Source organism: Bison bison, unplaced genomic scaffold, assembly GCF_000754665.1.
Source record: "Bison bison bison isolate TAMUID 2011002044 unplaced genomic scaffold, Bison_UMD1.0 scf7180017864480, whole genome shotgun sequence".
Taxonomy (NCBI): domain Eukaryota; kingdom Metazoa; phylum Chordata; class Mammalia; order Artiodactyla; family Bovidae; genus Bison; species Bison bison.
Genome location: NW_011495040.1, coordinates 3,130,501 through 3,150,004, shown reverse-complemented (window position 1 = coordinate 3,150,004; position 19,504 = coordinate 3,130,501). Strand labels below are relative to the sequence as shown.

The window sequence follows — 19,504 nt, the reverse complement described above, 5'->3', positions numbered from 1 at the left end:
GTTGGAGAAGGAAATGGCAACCCACTCCAGTGTTCTTGCCTGGAGAATCCCAGGGATGGGGGAGCCTGGTAGGCTACCGTCTATGGGGTCACACAGAGTCGGACACGACTGAAGTGACTTAGCATAGCATAGCATAGCATACATAGACTCTTCTCCTCAGTTGCAAAGATAATATATTGGATGCTTATGTACCTAACAAGGGCTTCCCTTGTAGCTCAGCTGGTAAAGAATCCACTTGCAATGCAGGAGACCCTGCTTCGATTCCTGGGTCAGGCAGATCCACTGGAGAAGGGATAGGCCACGCACTCCAGTATTCTTGGGCTTCCCTGGTGGCTCAGCTGGTAAAGAATCCACTTGCAATGTAGGAGACCTGGGTTCGATCCCTGGGTTGGGAAGATCCTGTGGAGAAGGGAACAGCTATTCACTCCAGTATTCTGGCCTGGAGAATTCCATGGACTGTATATCCATGGGGCCGCAAAGGTCGGATAGACTGAGTGACTTTCACATGTACCTAACACCCAGAACCAATAAAATTTGACATTTTATTATATTTGCTTCAGTTTTTATATTAGAAAGCAGTATTACTAAACTTGAAGCTTCTCTGATATATCTTTCCAACCCCATTCCTTTCTCTTTCAGTCTCCCCAGAGGTAACCATTATCATAACTATTAAAATATATAAAAATGGTATTATATTTTGTGTTTCATTCTGCATTGTTTGCCATTTATCATTGTAAGGTTGAAATATACCCATATAATAATATATTTTGGTATGATATTTACCATACCAACTTAATGATGAGTATGTTTTGAGATGATAAATACATATTTTTAAGTCCTAGGTCGTATTGCATCCTTTGAATGTATCACATTTTATTTTTCTTTTCCCTATTGATGGACACTTAAGCTTTTCTCAGTTTTTACTATTACTAACAGTGCTGCTATGAATGTCTTCACTTTTGCACATGTGTTTCTTTAGGACAGTTATATCATCAGAAGTGGAATTGCTGCATTAAAAATAGCTGGGTTTAAATTTTACTAGAACTGCAAAATTGCTCTCCAAAGAGGCTAATTTGTGTTCCCACCAGCAGCGGATGAGGGTTCTTTTTTTGAACCTTTTCATCAGTCCTTGTCAGACTTTTTAATTTTTTTTTTTTTTAGACTTTTTAATTTTTGAGAAATGTTATAACATGTCTCTGGGAACTAGTGGGCTTGATCATGCTCTTCTGTTCACCTTTTCTTCCTATATACTGAATCCAAAATATCTTTTCAAGGAATTACAGCTCACAAATATTCACTAATCTACATGAAAAAAATGTCTTGTAGCATGTACTTCCAATAGTGAACATAACACACAAACAGCGTAGTTAAGAGCCTATTATTCTTTTTTTTTTTTTTTAACTTTACAGTATTGTATTGGTTTTGCCATATATCAACATGAATCCGCCACAGGTATACACGTGTTCCCCATCCTGAACCCTCCTCCCTCCTCCCTCCCCTTACCATCCCTCTGGGTCATCCCAGTGCACCAGCCCCAAGCATCCAGTATCGTGCATCAAACCTGGACTGGCAACTCGTTTCATATAGGATATTATATATGTTTCAATGCCATTCTCCCAAATCATCCCACCCTCTCCCTCTTCCACAGAGTCCAAAAGACTGTTCTATACATCAGTGTCTCTTTTGCTGTCTCGTATACAGGGTTATTGTTATTCTTTAAATATACACCCATAACAACATATATTGTTGTTTCAAATATATAGTCTTTGTGGCTTTATCACACCTGCAAAGTAAAATATTTGCTATTTGATACTTATGTTAAAATACTCTTTTCTAGCTCCTCTCCTCTTTTCCATCTTTCCTTTCTCCATGTAGGTGAGCTCATCTAACCTCGTGCCTTTAAATGCCATTGATTTCCAGATTTTTATCTTCAGGCCTGACTTGTAGGGTATAGCTGGCATCTCCACTCATTCTTAATGGGTATGTCAAAACTAATATGCCCATCCAAGCATCTTGGCTAGCCTTACTTCATCCATATCCCCGACTTCGCCCTATGTTCCCCCCTGAGAATCCAAGACTTCATGTAGTTTCTTCTGCACACGTTTCCACACGGGTTTCTAAAAGACAAAGAGTTCCATCCTTTGTGTTCCTTGGTCTTTCAAGTCTTGGGTATGTTAATGTGATCATTTCATTTCCACTGTATTTTCTGTTTCTTTCTGATAGGAAAAGATTTTAGTCAAATGCTAGATTTCCTGGGCTGATCCTTTATAATTTTTTTTTTTAATCTTTCCTGTTTTCACTTTGGAAATAATAATAGTACCTTCCTTATAGGGTAGTTGTGAGGCTTAATTCAGTGCCTGGCCCTTGGTAATTGCTATATGTGTGGGCTCTAAATATAATTTTTGTTACCATCATCAATTTTGTCTTTGTGTTCTGCCTTCTGAACACACTTCCTAAATTTTCTCTATTTTTTATTTCTTTTCTTGAATTTATCTATCTTAATTTTAATTTTTGGAAAAGAGTTCTCTGATCTTTATTTGAAAAATATCATTTTATTCTTATTTCCTGAATATAATATTTCTTATTGATAGTCTTAAAATATGCATTCTTTTTTATTATGGTTTACCCAGGACGTTGAATATCGCTCCCTGTGCCATATGGTAGTAGGACCTTGTTTTCCATCTATTCTGTATGTAATAGTTTGCATCTACTAACCCTAACTCCTAGTCCATTCCTTCTCTACCTCCTTAATAGCTTAAAAAAATTTTTTTTATGTTCCTTGCATTGTTTCTCAGAGCGCCTTCTTCCCACCACCCTTTTCTTCCTTATCTCTTTCCTCTTTTTACGAGAGAGGGAGGGAAGAGAGTGGAGAGGTTGGATTAAGTATGAGTTTCATAAGAAGCTTCTGCAGTCTTCTCAGGTAGGTAGCTTAAGCTACAAAGAGAAAAATTATAATTCATGTAATAAATCCATTTCTTTTAGCCACTATTATATGCCAGATATATTTGGGGGCACCAGACATAAAATAATGAACTGTAAAGACAGTCATTGGCCTCTAGTTTTGGAGTAAAAAGCAAAAATACATAAATTTAATAAAAAGAAGCATACCTAATAAAATAATAAACTTAATAAGTAAATGGGTATTTATAAATGCACATTGTAATGAGCACTAGGAGACTATAAAAGGGAAATGCACTCAAGGGTGGCTCCTTTCAGTCTCTGATGATATCTGAAGGATGAGTAATTAAGGGGGGACTTATTCCAACCAGAGTGTCAGTGACCTGTGTGAAGGCCCTAGGGCCAAAAGAACTATGTATTTGAACCCTGAAGGAAGTAGTTCTGGGAGATTGGGGTACCTGGGCGCAAGGGAGAAGGATGGCTGAAAAGGATGAGCAGGGAGGTGAAGAAGACAGTTGGGACAGCTGTAAGAAGAGCAGGGCTTTTCAGATTCCAGTGTGGAGGCCCTGCAGATCAGCTGCAGTGGGGGTGCAGAAGCAGAGCTCTGAGGGAGAACTAGAGGCGTCCGGGTAGAGGAGTGGGGGCCCGGAGGCACAGGGGAAGTAGTTCAGACTGTGCTCAGCAAAGCCCTTGATTCAGTGTGACACGAGTGCTTGACAGGGGAGTGGGAGGTGAGGCTGGAAAGGTAATCTGCAGTCAGAGTTTGGAGCGCTCAGCTGAGGGTGGTGACTTCATCTCCTAAACAGGAGAGAGCCTCATCGAGTACTGTGAGCACAACTGCAGGTGCAGCCAGGCAGGAGGCCGGGGGACCTGAGAGGGGATGGTCAGGGCCCAGCTGGGTTAGTCTGGTAGGATGAGTGGGAGAGAGGACATTGGAGAACTGCTCTGGATGCCAAGTAAGTGAACGTGGTGAAGGTAGAAATAAGCCTAAGGTGCTCCAAACCCTGAACCCAGAAAGAGCACAGGGCATTTAAAGACTCTGGAAACCCAGAAGGAGGGAGAAGCAGGCCTAAGAGAGACAGAAGACTCTACTTGGGGCTGTCAGACTGGCTCCGTGCAGGTCGCCCTGCTTCCCCAGCACCTCAGCACAGTGCCTGGCCGGAGGAATCCCCAGGGAGGGTTGTTGAGGGGGTTTATAGTTGGATGTTGTCTGTTGGCAAATTAAATACAACAGAGAAGGTAACTGATAATAGAACCCAGAATAGAGAGGGAGAGGGACGTCTACATTTTGGGAGTGAGAAAAGAGAAAACTAGAAATACTGTGACATGAGTTCCCATGTCCCCATCCCACCCTGAGCCTGTTATTGTTTGAAAAGTCACCATTTGATGAAGTCATTTCTTCTCCTTAAGATGTTTCTCTTTTCAAATGCAGATGTCCCTGGGAGGGGTGGTGTATTAAGTCCTGTCAGCTATTAATACATTGTCATGATTAGATGTTTTCCAAGTGTTACTTTCTGACAGCAGCTTCTTGCAGAACAAGACAGATGATGAGTATGTTTTGGTTGGGAGAGAAAGTTAAGAGAAGCTAAGAAGGTGGGGCGGGAAACAAAATTATCATATGGTCCAGAAATTCCACTTCTGGATAAGTAAGAATTGAAAGCAGGGACTCCAAACAGATGTTTTTACATCCATGTTTATAGCAGCATTATTCATAACAGGCAAAAGGTAAAGACAATTCAGTTGTCCACTGAAGGATGAGTGGATAAACAAAACATGGTGTATATAGTTCAGTGGACTATTGTTCAGCCTTAAAAAGGAAGGAGGTTTTGGGGACTTCCCTGGGTTCGATCTCTGGGTTGGGAAGACCCCCTGGAGAAGGGAAAGGCTATCCACTCCAGTATTCTGGCCTGGAGAATTCCATGGACTATATATATGTATAGCCCATGGGGTCACAAAGAGTCAGACACAACGGAGGAACTTTCACTTTCACTGGTGGTCCAGTAGTTAATACTCTGCCTTCCAATGCAGGGGGCGATGGTTCAATTCCTGTTCAGGAAACTAATATCTCACATGCTGCAGGGTGCAGCCAAATATTTAAAATATAAAAAAGAAGGAGGAAGTTCTGACACATTACAACTTTGGGTACCTTGAAGGCTAACGTTATGCTAAGTGCAGTATGCTTGTCACCAAAGGCCAGATGCTATGAGATTCCACTTCTGTGAGGTATGGAGAATAGTCAGAATCATAGAGAAAGTGGGATGGTGGTTGCCAAGAGGTGGAGGGAGAGGGGAATGGGGAGTTAAGAGTTTAATGGGGACAAAACTTTATAAATTCAAATTCTGTAGTGCTTCATCATTTTCATATGAAATATTTTTCCTTTGCACAAACAAAATACAATATAAACAGAAAAATTTTAAAGGGTAAAAAACATCTCCTTCGTGAATTGATTGTCTCCATTTGTTTTATAGTTGATTTTTGTCATTATTCATACGAATACTTACTTTACTCAGCTGTAGGTGTAGTGTGAGCGCCCATGGTTGGCATTAGGTGAGAGTGGCTGGAGGTAATCAGCCCTCTGGACTCTTAAGCCTTATCTATCCCTGTAGTGGGCTTCCCTGGTGACTCAGCTGGTAAAGAATCCTGCATTGTGGGAGACCTGGGTTCGATCCCTGGGTTGCAAAGATACCCTGGAGAAGGGAAAGGCTACCTACTCTAGTATTCTGGCCTGGAGAATTCCATGGATTGTATGGTCAGAAAGAGTTGGACACTTTGTGACTTTAACTTAACTTTGTGAAACTTTATTGTAAGACTCCATATTTTCTTATAACTATTCATTCTGCTTATAATGGCCATGTTTAAGATGGCTTTTGTGAATGTGTTGCTCCCCTGGGCCCTTGCTCTCAGGGAATTGCATTTCGCTATTGATGCCATTTTTAATATTTTTTTCTGATTTATTTAAATTTAGCTATAATTGCCACAAGAACCTATGATAAGTGGAAACAACTTTGTAATTTTGTTGCTTTAATTATTGAAATCAGACTCAGAATATTCCCATTGGTCTTTGTATCTATGATTATGAAGCTAAATCTATATTTAGCTGCTTTGTTTCCATATTTGGTTATTGTTATAATTTATAGCAGAACTTGTATTTGTGTGTGTGTTTCATTTGTATCTCTAGCAGGCATGGTAACATAATGTTGCTTTGTTTTTATATACTCTTTTCTTAGGGTTTTTTAAAATTAAGCTTTTTGAGAGAATTGTAGATTCACATACATGGAGTTGTAAGAAATAATACAGAGAGATTCTGTGTATACCCCTTACCCATTTTCCCCCAGTGGTAACATTTTGCAGAGTTAAAGTAAGTATTATACCCAGGAGGTCGGCAGTGATACAGTCAAGCTTTAGAATTCTTCCAGTTTCCATCTTTACAGGGATATCTCATGCTGCACATCTGTAACCACACCCACTTCCCTCCCATCCCCACCCCCTCTTTATATCTGGCAATCATTAGTCTGTTTTTTTTTTCTAACTTTTTATTTTGTATTGGCGTATAGCAGGTTAACAAAAAATAGTTTCAGGTGAACAGCTAAGGGGCTTAGCCATACATATACATATATCCATTCTCCCCCAAACTCCCCTCCCCTCCTGGCTGCCACATTAATTTTATAATTTTACTATTTCAAAAATGTTATATAAATGGAATCAGCCCATATGTAAGTAACCTCTTAGGACTGGCTTTTTTTCTTTTTTATTGAAGTGTAATCAACATACACTGTTATACTAGTTTCAGATGTACAGAATAGTGATTTGACATTTATATACTTTATAACTTGATCACCTCAGTAAATCTAATAACTTATCCTACAAAGTTATTGCATTATTACTGACTATAATTCCCTGTGCTGTACATTACATTCCCATGACTTATTTTATATTAAATACTATACTTATTTTATATTAAATTACTAGAAGCTGCCTGGAAAATCCCATGGACAGAGGAGCCTGGTGGGCAGCAGTCCATGGGGTCGCTAAGAGTCAGACATGACTGAGCGACTTCACTTCATGGGCACCTTGTCTTTGACAAAGGAGGCAAGAATATACAGCAGAGAAAAGACAGCCTCTTTAGTATGTTGGTGCTGGGAAAACTGGACAGCTGCATGTAAAGGAATGAAACTAGAACATCTCCTAACACCATACACAAAAATAAACTCAAAATGCACTAAAGACTTAAATGTAAGGCCAAAAACTATAAAGCTCTTAGAGGAAATCATAGGCAGTACACTTCTTGACATAAATCACAGCAAGATCCTCTGTGACCAACCTCCTAGAGTAATAGAAATAAAAACAAAAATAAACAGGTAGGACCTAATTAAACTTAAAAGCTTTTGCACAGCAAAGGAAACTATAAACAAGGTGAAAAGACAGCCCTCAGAATAGGAGAAAGTAATAGCAAGTGAAAAGTATTAATCTCCAAAATATACAAGCAGCTCATGCAGCTCAATACCAGAAAAACAACCCAATCAAAAAGTGGGCAAAAGATCTAAACAGACATTTCTCCAAAGAAGACATACAGATGGCTGATAAACACAGGGAAAGATGCTCAGCATGGCTCATTATTAGAGAAATACAAATCAAAACTACATTGAGGTATCACCTCGCACCAGTCAGAATAGCCATCATCCAAAGCACAGAGCACTCTAAGCATGAAGTGCTCATGTGCTTCACAAGCCCCTCTGTGTGACTGTGACCTTTCTCAGTTTAAATGTCAGCTAGCTTTTATCATGCTAGCTCTATGTTTTCTGTAGAATACTAACCTTTTTATTTTTGGAGATTCTTATTTTACTGTGAAATGTATACGGCTGAAAATTTTCTGTGCTCTGCCTTTCATCCCTCCCATCTTTAACTCCTGGCAATCACTGATCTTTTTACTGTCTCCATAATTTTCCCTTTTTTGAGAATGTTATATATATACTTGGAATCATACTGTATGTAGCCTTTTAGATTTTCTTTTTTAAAAAAATATTTATTTAATCTTCGGCTGTGCTAGGTCTCCATTGCTGCGCATGGGCTTTCTCTCATTGCCGCTAGTGGGGGTACTCTCTCACTGTAGTGCACAGACTTCTCGTTGCAGTGGCTTCTCTGGTTGTGGAGTACAGGCTCTAGGCCACATGGGTTCAGTAGTTGTAGTGCATGGGCTTATTAGTTGCTCCATGGCATATGAAATCTTCCCAGACTAGAGATTGAACCCATGTCCCCTGCATTGGCAGGTGAATTTCTAACCACTGGACCACCAGGGAATTCCTAGATTGACTTCCTTCACTTAGTAATATACATAAAAGGTTTCCTCCATGTTTTTTCAAGAAAGCTCATTTTTAATGTTGATTAATAGTCACTGTGTTGATGTCCCACACTCTGTTATCCATTATTGTTCACTTGCAAGGCACATCTTGGTTGATTCTGAGTTTTGGCAATTATGAATAAAGTTCTTGTAAACATTCACATGCAAGTTTTTGTGTGGACATAAGTTTTTAACTTCTTTGAATAAGTACCAAGGAGGGCTATTGTCGGATCATATGTTAAGAGTGTATTTAGTTTTGTAAGGAGCTGACAAACTGTCTTCTGAAGTGGCTGTACCATTTTGCATTCCCACCAGCAATGATTGAGAGTTCCTATTGCTCCACATCCTCACCAGCATTTGATATCAGTGTTTTGGGTTTTGTCCAGTCTAATAGGTGTGTACTGGTACCTCGTTGTTGTTTCAATTTGCATTTCCCTAATGACGTAGGATGTTGAACGTCTTTTTATGTGCACTTTTTTTGCCATCTGTATGTCTTCTCTGAGTTGCTTGTTTAGGTATCCTGCCTATTTTTAATTGGGTTGTTCATTTCCTTATTGATGATAAATATAGATACTTAGATAATAAATATGACATAGATGATATTTATCATTGATGGTAAATATGACACTTTAAAAGCTTTAAGAGTTCTTTCTATATGTTAGACCACAATCTTTTTCATCATAAATGGCTGATGAAAATCTTTTCTTCCAGCTTTTGGCTTGTTTTCTCATTCTGTTGTGGGGATAACTGTGTTTACTTAAAAAATAATTTTTTTCTGACACGTGCTTTTTTTCCTTGTGTAACATAATTTGTTACTACCATGATTTCTTTTAAAGAATATAGGGATTTCCCTGAAGGTCCAGGGGTTAAGAATCCACCTTCCAGTGCAGGGGATGTAGTTTTGATCCCTGGTTGGTGAACTGAGATCCCACACGCCTCAGGGCAACTAAGCCTGCATGCTGCACAAAAGATCTTGTGTGCCTCAACTAAGACTCCACACAGTCAAATAAATAAATATTGAAAAGAAGAATATATAGTATGTGTATGGTCTTGGACTACAGAGAATGTTTTCTAACTGTCACCACCTTACACTGACACACATTTTCTCTTATTTTCCTGTTGACCAGTGGCAGGTCCCTTCCAGAGCAGCTGCAGTCCATCAACTGGTGTGTGGGAAGCGTTGCTTGCGTTGCCTAAAGCCTTTTCCAGTCTGGCCCTGGCAAGGCCTAGAGACATTCTTCTGTGTGTGACTTGTCCTGATGTCACAGTTGTTCCTAGCTAGCTTCGTTCCCTCAGGGTCAGACTCCGGCCTTCAGGTGTGAGTCTTGGTGTGCCTGAAGAATTTGTACCTATTGGAGCCAGAGTAGCACCCAGTTTAGCAAAGTCTGCTTCGGTCAGCCAGCACAGTCATGCAGTCCACAAGCACATGAATAGCCCTGGGAGCCCGCCCACTCCCGCTGACCTTTATTAGAGCAGCCTGTGATTTGCCTGTCTGTCTTTATTCCATCCTGTGCTGCATTGTGTTGAGCAATCCTGTCATCTTTGCCTTTCAGCGGTTTTGCGAGTGGCTGGTTCCCTGCAGAAGAGCACAGAAGTGATGAAGGCCATGCAGAGTCTTGTGAAGATCCCGGAAATCCAGGCCACCATGCGGGAGCTGTCCAAAGAGATGATGAAGGTGACCTGGGGCTGACCCTGTGTCCTCTTCCAGAGCACTAGGAGTCAGCCAGCGGCAGAGCCTGGGCCAGTGTGCACGGGAGCAGACAGGTCATTGTGTTGTGGCCCGGCAGAAATGATTTTGAGGATAGAAGCTGTGGGTTTTTTTTTTAAACACCAGGACAAAATACAAAACAAAACAAAAATTGTATTGGTATATATATGTATTGGCCAATTAACAATGTTGTGATAGTTTCAGGTGAAGTGAAGGGACTCAGCCATTCTTATACATATATCCATTCTATGCCACACCCGCCTCCCATCCACGCTGGCACATAACATTGAGCAGAGTTCCATGTGCTATACAATAGGTTTTTGTTTGTTATCCATTTTAAATAAGCAGTGTGTACATGACATTCCCCCCAACAACCATGAGTTCCTTTTCTCAGTCTGTTAGTCTCTCTCTGTTTTGTGAGTAAGTTCATTTGGGTCATTTCTTTTTAGATTCCACACATAAGGGATGTCATATGATATTTCTCCTTCTCTCTCTGACTGACTTCACTCAATATGATACTCTCTAGGTCCATCCATGTTACTGCAAATGGCCTTATTTCATTCTTTTTAATGGCTGAGTAATATTCCATTGTATTTATGTACCACATCGTCTTTATCCAGTCCTCTGGAGGACAGAGGCTGTTAACACTGAAATTGTCTGAGCCGAGCATGGCAGAGGCTGGGTCAGATTGCCATTTTGCCTTAGAAGATGCAATGGTATGTCTAGATCTCCAGGGGAGGTGGGTGACCCAGGAAGCAACTGTCTATAGAGTTTGGGGAGCTCGGGATTATGGGCTCTGAGGTGAACAAGGAAACAGAAGAAAACCCAGGTTCCTCTGTTTGTACCAGAGGAGTGTTAGTGAAACAGGTGGTTCAAGACCAGGGGTTGGCAAAGTTTTTTTGTAAAGGGCTGGATAGTAAATGTATTTTTTATTTCCTGGGCCATAGGTCTCTGTTGTAACTACTCAACTCTACTTTGTAGTTTAAAAGTAGCTGTAGATAATATGTAAACAAATGAGCATGACTGTGTTCTCATAAAACATTATTTCTAAAAGTCGGCAGTGGATTGGGTTTGGCCTGTAGCTGGCTAACCCCTGTCTTAGACCAGAAAGTGAAAGTTTCTCAGTTGTGTTAGACTCTTTGTGACCCCGTGGACTTAGCCCACCAGGCTCCCCTGTCCATGGGGTTCTCCAGGCAAGAATACTGAAGTGGGTTGCCATTCCTTCTCCAGGGGATCTTCCCAACCCAGGGATCAAACCTAGGTCTCCTGCATTACAGGTGGATTCTTTACCATCTGAGCCACCAGGGAAGCCCAGATAAAGGAACTGAGAACCAAATAGAAAGCAGTAAACTGCTGCTGCCCCAGGACCAGGGCCTGGCAGGGACCTGCACCAGTGGCCTTTGGGTGGGGGACAGGGCTTAGGAGGGTGCTGTTACTGAGCCCCCAGCTGCCTGTGGTGCAGCACACACACTCTCCTGGAGAGTTCTCCCGGTCACCTTGAGATGTTGGTATTTTTTTTCCCCTATTTTACACAGGAGTAGGAAACTGAGTCTTCAAGTTGCCAGGTGACTTGCCTGAGTGGCCTTGGTAGGAGAGGACAGGTCTGGGGTTGGAGCACAAAGGCCTGAGCTGCACCAGAGGACTTGGTGCTAGGCGGGCCCCACCAGTGCTGCCTCACAGCTGTGAGCATGTAGCCTGAGAATCCTCATGTGTGGCTGTGCAGAGAAGCTGCCTTCCTTCCTCCCAGGGGATTTGATGTATGAACTTGGGTTGTAAACAGGGCTCCTGGGCCCAGGAGAGGGGAACAGGAGAAGAAAGTTGATAGAAAAGAAAGGCAGCATCAAAAGCCCAGAACCCAGGTCTTTGGAAGGAGAAATCCCTGAGCAGTGATCAGGATGGAACCAGGTTAGTGGGATGTATCCTCTGAGAGTGATACGTGGGTGTCTCACCTCACATTGTGATGTCTGTCTATCTAGAGCTGGGTAACACGGTCATTCTTCGAGTGACTTCATGCCTGCTCACTGACCCATAAGCCACTGAGATCTGAGGGTGGGGTCTTGATTATAGAATCTGGAATCTCTTCCACAAAAGTTTCTAAGCACTGAAAATAATATAGCTTTGGAGGAAGGCATGTATGTAGTAGATAATATTTCCTGAATTCATACAAGGATGCCTCTCCAGGTGCAAACGGAAGCCTCTGCTGGGGTCCCAGCACATCAAGGGCAAAGACACAGTCTTACTCATTCCATGAGTCCCCAGACCCAGGGCTATCTGTGGCACAAAGCAGACATTTGGTGAATGAATGGTTGCTAGCTGGATGGACGAGTAAATGAATGGCCACTTACTCCTCCAGGATGTGGAAGGCTGTTAAGAGTCAGGTTCCCCTGGGCTCTTTTAACCGAGTTAGTATGTATTGATCCAGCAGTAAGATCCATTCTCCTAGGCCAGAGGGCTCCACTTGTAACCTTGAATGTGAATTTGTTGGTTCATTTTGGTTGGGAGGAAAAGGGTCTGAGCATGGGAGGAAAAGGGTCTGAGCATGGGCAGAATACAGAACTAGCTAGATTCATACATTAAGAATCACCTGAGTGGTCTGACAGCAGGACAGAGGGCTTGCTTTAAATCTGATGCCGTCAGCATGGTTGGTGAGGGTCATGCCCTGCCTGAGTGTGGTGGAGCAAGGGCTGGAGCTGCCGCACGTGATCTCATGCTCGCGTGACATTGCTCAGCGAGGGGGACCGTTGTCCGGTGTTAGAGAGCAGTTTTCTTGTGTCTGTAGTGGGGCTGTGCTCTTGGGAATGAAGTAGGTTAATTGGCTGGCGTCAGGCTGCTGGGCGTGGGGCTCACTGTAGGGAGTGTGGGCACTGCCTTGTTGGGTCCAGAAATGTTGACTTATCAGTTCTCTCAGGTTTTGGTGAATTGACTGATCCTTACCAGACCCGTCAGGCTGACTCCGGGCCAGCAGCTATCACTTGGACCTGCTGAAGTACAGGCCTTTTCTGGGTTCTATGGAGCCCCACCCTGCTCTTGGTATTTGTTATCATAGTGTCTTCTGTGACTCCAGCCTACTTTGATACTGTGTCTCAACTCCTGCACTCATAGATTTGCGACATCAGGGCAAATGCTTCCTGAGACAGCACCCTCTTGTCTCAGCAGGTTGTTCCCCACATGCTGCATTATCGTCCGAGTTACTCTGTGAAACTCTGCTGATAGAGGCCCCCTTCCAACCTTAGTACTAAATTTGGAGAGCAGTTTCCCTTTGGCTTTTTGCTTCCTCCAGAGAGGGCAGATGGCATGTGGTGTTTCCTGTGGCTTAGACCTGGGAAGGGTGGACTGGACTCACAGACACCAGATCTCAGTTGTTGCGCTGGGCCCTCAGGGACATCTGTGAGGAATGGATTTAACAGTTGTGGGAAGTGACATGGTTTATTCTATATTTAGGCTGGGATCATAGAAGAGATGTTAGAGGACACTTTTGAAAGCATGGACGATCAAGAAGAAATGGAAGAAGCAGCAGAAATGGAAATTGACAGAATTCTGTTTGAAATCACCGCAGGTATGACCCAAGATCCTCCCTCTTTCTCCTCTCCTTTTATGGCCATCCTTCCTGCATTCACAAGATTAACTAGTAGCTTTTTCTTCAGATTCTAACTCCCTTCCACATTTCTTACTTTATTTTTAAAATTTTCATTTATTTTATATTTAGCTGTTCTTGGTTTTTGTTGATGCCCACAGGCTTTTCTCTAGTTGCGGCAAGCACGGGGCCTCTCTAGTTGTGGTGTGTGGGCTTCTCATTGTGGTGGCTTCTCTTGTGGAGCATGGGCTCTAGGGCACACAGGCTGTAGTAGTGGCACAAGAGCTCGGTGGTTGTGGCTTCTGGGCCCTAGAGCACAGGCTCAGTAGTTGTGGTGCACAGGCTTAGTTGCTCTGCAGCATGTGGGATCCTCCTAGACCTGTGTCTCCTTGATTGGCAGTCAGATTCTTTACCAGATTTCTTTACTGAGCCACCTGGGAAGCCCCTACATTTCTTACTTTAGATTATGCAAGTTATTACTTGAAAAACAAGTATAATATCTATAACCATATTTTATAAAATACAAAGATAAAGAAGTTTTTGGTCCTGTATTCTGCTGTCAGGCGCTTAAACTAGTATAGACTTTCTTGAAAGCAGTTTGGCATTAGCAAAGCTCTTTAACTCACAGATTGGCTTCTGGGAACTTATTCTAGTAATTTAAGATTTAGTTCAAGGATGTCTGTAGTATTATTGATAATATTGAAAAGTTTGAAACAAGCTAAGTGCCTAATAATAGAATATTGGTTAAGCCCATTGTGTTACATCTACGGTAATGGAATATGTCATAGTTGTTACACAGAGATGTATTTATTGACATGGAAAGATGTTCATAATATGCGAAGAGAGCACTGTTACTGAAATACACTATTGTTTAAAAAAACACATCTATTGAAAAAGTCTAGCAGGGGGATAAATAAAAATAAGAGTTATCTATGAGGGATGGTTCATAAGCTTTTAAACTGTATTTTCACTTCTAGACTTTCTGAGTTTTATGTTTAATAACAAAACTCACTAGATTTAATTTTTATTTGTTTTCAACTATTGGGGGAATGAAGGCTACAAGAAAATGTTTTGTAATGATTTAGAAACAATTTAGTTTTACTGAGAGAGAATATTTAACATCTTCATGAATCTTGAAAATTAAGTATGCACTAGTGTTTAGGGATTTAGATCAAGAGGTTCAGAATCAAAATTCTTAAAATCTTTAGTTACTGTGACTTTGATATTAGAAGTTGGTGTTTGTGCACATTTGTCATAGTAGCCCCACCAAAACAGCTGTTTTGTTGCTCCTATTCTGTTCTTGTCAAAATGAACCAGGTATGAAGGACAGAGAAAATGAGGGACCGCTGCTTAAGCTGATGTTGTGTTGACCTGTGTACTGTTTCTTTACAGGGGCCTTAGGCAAAGCACCTAGTAAGGTGACGGACGCCCTCCCGGAGCCTGAACCTTTAGGAGCGATGGCTGCATCAGAAGATGAGGAGGAGGAGGAAGAGGCCCTTGAGGCCATGCAGTCCCGTCTGGCCACACTCCGCAGCTAGGGCACCCTAGCCGGCCGCAGGCTTTCCTCCTGGCCCCGTCACCGGGCGCACACTCCTTGAAGCCTCTGCCATTTCTGTGTCTCTTGCACTACACCTCTGGGTGAGACACTGCGTTCTGGAGAAGGTTCTCTGCTACTCTCTCTTCTCTCTCTGCAGAGGCTTGGGATTCAGTGAGATAGTTCTTGAGAGGTGGTGTAATAAATGCATCATTTTCAGGAGTATAAATAGAAGTTATCTTTTTAGGGGATGAGGGCAAAGAAGTCTTGTCTTCTCACAATGCACTTCAGAGAATAGAATTGATTGCCTGAATGTTGAGGACTCTGTACTTTCTTTTTTTGGTCTGCAAAACACTATATAAATGGATTTTAATAAATTTCTGCTTTAACACTTGGTCTTATCATAGATTGTCAGGTGCAGTGAACTTGCAAGGTGTCTCTTAGCCCAAATTATGTCCTGTGTCGGCCATGAAAAGAGGTGTTACAGCAGGGCATGTGGGACTCGGAAGCTCAGTGGAAGGCACTTCTGCTCAGTGGACGCTGCTCCTCAGCCTCCACAAGGTGCTGTGCCAGCTACTCTTCCTGTGTTTGTCAGCTTTGTATAAGCAAAAGGATGCCTGGGAATTGTGACCCCTTGTTTTGGGGGCTGGGTGGCTATATTACATTGACCTGAGGCAGGTATATGTGTCTGCAGCTTTTTCCTTCCCACTGCAGATTATGGACAGCAGTGGGGTTAGGCCTCTCTCACCCTCTGATTGCCTTCTCCTGTGTTAAGCTGGTTGTCTTGGATGTATGGGATATGAGCATACATATCAGTGCTTTCTCAAAGCCAGGAGCTGACCAATGAGAAGGGCATGGTGCAGTCATGCAGTGTAAACGATTCACACATTTCTAAGTGACGTTTTTAAATCATTCAGCAGTAGCGACTTATATTTGTGTGGGCCTGACAGTTTACAAAGCTGTTGAACATATGTGATCATTCAGACTTCACAAATTAGGAAAATACCTCAGCTTGCTGAAGTGACATACTCTAAATCATAAAATGGCAGAACTGGGGTTCAACCCAAATCCCTCTGGCCCATGTCTGATGTGCCCTACACAGGTAAGGAAAAAAACCCAGCCACTGTCCCCCCAGGTCGGTTTCCGTAGGTTGTGTGGAGAAATGCGAATGTATTGGACGTGCTGCAGTGAGGACCTTTTCCTCTCATCCTGCGAAATGGGACTCTCCAATCCAAGGCACTGTCCTCTTACTCTTGATCTCATCTTCAGGATGCAGTTCAGTTTTTAAGTAAACTTCTTTTGAAAGAAGTTTTAGATTCAGAGCAAAATTGAGCAGAAAAGAGAGTTCCCATAAATACCTCTTGCCCTGACACATGTAGTCTCCCACTTATATGTGTATATATACACATCCCAGAAGTATGTGTATTCCTGGAATCCTACAGTATGTAGCCCTTTAAGATTGCCTTCTTACATTTAGTAATATGCATGTAAGTTTCCTCCATGTCTTTTTCATGGCTTGATAGGTCCTTTTTAGTGCTGAATTATATTTCATTGCTCACAGGTACTACACTATACATTCACCTGTGGAAGGACATTTTGGTCGCTCCAAAGTTTTAGCAGCTGTGAATAAAGCCATACATGTCTGTGTGCAGGTCTTTGTGTAGACATACATTTCACTCATTTAGGTGAATAACAAGGAGCACAATTGCTGGATCATATGGTAAGAGTATGTCTGGTTCTGTAAAAAGCTGACAGTTCCAAAGTGGCGGTATTGTTTTGCATTCCCACCAGCAGTGATGAGAGTTCCTACTGCTCCACGTCCTCACCAGCATTTGATGTTGTGTTTTGCATTTTGACTGTCCTAGTAAGTGTGAAACAGAATCTTGTTTTAATTTGCATTTCCCTGAAGATATATGATGTTGAACATCTTTTTATACACTTTTTTGCCATATGTATATATTCTTTGGTGAGATATTTGTTTAGAACTTTTGTCCATTTTTAATTGGGTTGTTCATTTTCTTATTGCTGAGGTTTAAGAGTTCTTTGTATACTATGGATAATAGTCCTTTATCAGAAATATCCTTTGCAAATGTTTTCTCCCAGTCTGTGGCTTGTTTTCTAATTCTCTTCATGCTTTTCTCACAGAGCAGTTTTTAATATTAATGAAGTCCATCTTACCGGTTATTTCATGATAGTGCCTTTGATGTTGGATCTTAAAAGTCACTGCCATACCCAAGGTCACTTAGATTTTCTGTGTTATTTTATTAGTAGTCTTATAGTTTTGTATTTTACATTTGGGGTTCCCAGGTGGCTCATTGGTGAAGAATCTGCCTGCCAATGCAGGAGACACAGGTTTGATCCCTGGGTTGGGCAGATCTCCCAAAGGAGGAAATGGCAACCCACTGCAGTATGCTTGCTGGGATAATCCCATGGACAAAGGAGCCTGGTGGGCTATAGTACATGGGGTCGCAAAGAGTTGGACATGACTGAATGACTGAGCATGCATGCACTATGATCTGTGATTAATTCTTGTAAAGCATGTAAGGTCTGTGTCTAGATTTATTTCTTTGCATGTCCAGTTATTCCAGCCCTGTTTATTGAAAAGATGGTCTTTGCTGCAGTGTACTACCCTCACTACTTCATCAGAGATCCATTGACTGCATTTATGGGGGCCTATTTCAGGGCTCTCTGTTCTGTTCCATTGATACATTTGCCTATTATTTTGCCAGTACCACACTGTCTTGATTACTGTAGCTTTATAAGTAAGTCATGAGGTCAGGTAGCATCAGTCCTCCAACTTTGTTCTTCAGCATTGTATTGTCTGTTCTGGGTCTCTTGCCTCTCTAAACAAACTTTAGAATTCATGTGTCAATATGCACAAAATAACTTGCTGGGATTTTGATTAGGATTGCTTTGAATCTACAAGTGAAGTCGAGAGGAACCAACACATTGGCAGGATAGTTTTATGACTGCATTTATCTGGCTAATATATTCACGGAGTGATTTTGGAACTAAGGAATGCTCATAATCTCTTGAGCACTTTTGTTCTTATGTGGATAATCAGAGTTTATCCAGGTGCATGGATGGATAGAATAATGACAACCACTCTTTCAGCGATTCAAATAAAATGATCTAAATATAGGGTTGGTTTGTTTTAATTGTTTGAGGGTTTTACTCCATTCCTATTTTCAGGCTAAGGAGAAAGCACTGTTGGCTCATTATTAGGCCACACATCCCATTTTCCCCCAGTACTCTGTTGGGTATCAGATATTCTTCTGGCCCGTCAAAGTCAACACCTGCAATGAAAGTTTTCCTCTAAACCTCAAGCCCTTGACTTAGTTCCAGCACCAGCTCCTACTTGCCCCACCCTAAACACAGATGATTCTACTTAGTGCCCCCCCCCCAAAAAAAATTTCAAGGGTACTCAGAATAGCATTCTACACCACCAATTCATTTGTTTTGTTTTCTTCTCAAACACAGCTTACTCTTTAAAAATCACTGTCCAGCTTGTGGTGATCACCCAGCAGTTCACTCGAGGCAGATTATAACTTGACTTTCTCTGTCCCTGCCCATTCTCCCTATATTGTCTGCCAGAGACGACTTCCTGAGCGCCCTTGCCAGTTGTACAGCTCACATGGCCTTAGGCCCTCTTTCTTGTCTGATATATTTACAGGTATGTCTTAGAACTCCTGGAGAGAAGGGGTCATGACTTCTATTTGTTCCAAAAGAGTACTAGTCTTGTCTGCCTCTGCACCTCTCCCCAAAATCCAGCCCCATAACTGTATTTATGGAAGCAACTGTGAAAAATCAAAGCTTTAAAAAATTGGACCATTTTTCTTGTCCTACCCTGGTGACAAATGCCCTTCAAAAGCTATTCTGTATTACCAGTAAGAAAGGTTCTTAAGTGAAAATAAACTTGGGAAATGCTTGGTTGAAATAAATATAAAGCAGGCTTTAACTTTTCTTGGCCTTTCATGTGCTTTTACCAAATTTATTTAACCAAGCACTTTTCTTTTGAGATGCCAGAATGAACACTGCTTGGCCACTGAGCCATTTCAGAAATTCAAGTCTAAACCACAGTAGGGAAATACCTTTTCTTAAGCTATGGGAGTTCTCATTTACAAATAATTATATTTATGTAATATATGTACAGAATTATGTCAGCAAAATGGAGGAGTAGACAGTTTCAAACCCATATCCTTCCAAAGAAACATTGAAAAAGTCCCAGAAACTGTCAGAACTCGAAAACGAAGGTTTACAACAACCAACAAAATATTAAGGAAAAAGAAAAAACAGACAGCTTTGTGGCATTTTTATTTGCCCTTGGCAAAACTCTGTCACAGTTTGGCAGCATCTTGAAGACAGCAGCCCACGTTTTCAAATGTGAGACCCTGGCCCCTAGTTCCAGGAAAAGAGAAGAGGCACCTTATTCACAAATTACTGTGTTTGGCC

General features: G+C 41.7%; 1 protein-coding gene across 1 annotated transcript in view; it reads left to right on the top strand.

Annotated features, from left to right (window-relative positions):
• The window catches only part of CHMP3 (charged multivesicular body protein 3), a 44,722-nt gene extending 26,529 nt beyond the window's left edge, over positions 1-18,193 (top strand). The window contains exons 4-6 of the mRNA XM_010862228.1: positions 9,790-9,911; positions 13,386-13,500; positions 14,911-18,193. Of these exons, the coding sequence (XP_010860530.1) occupies positions 9,790-9,911; positions 13,386-13,500; positions 14,911-15,056 (383 nt within the window). The 3' untranslated portion in view covers positions 15,057-18,193. The remainder of the gene's footprint in view (positions 1-9,789; positions 9,912-13,385; positions 13,501-14,910) is intronic.
• The last annotated feature ends 1,311 nt before the right edge of the window (positions 18,194-19,504 follow it).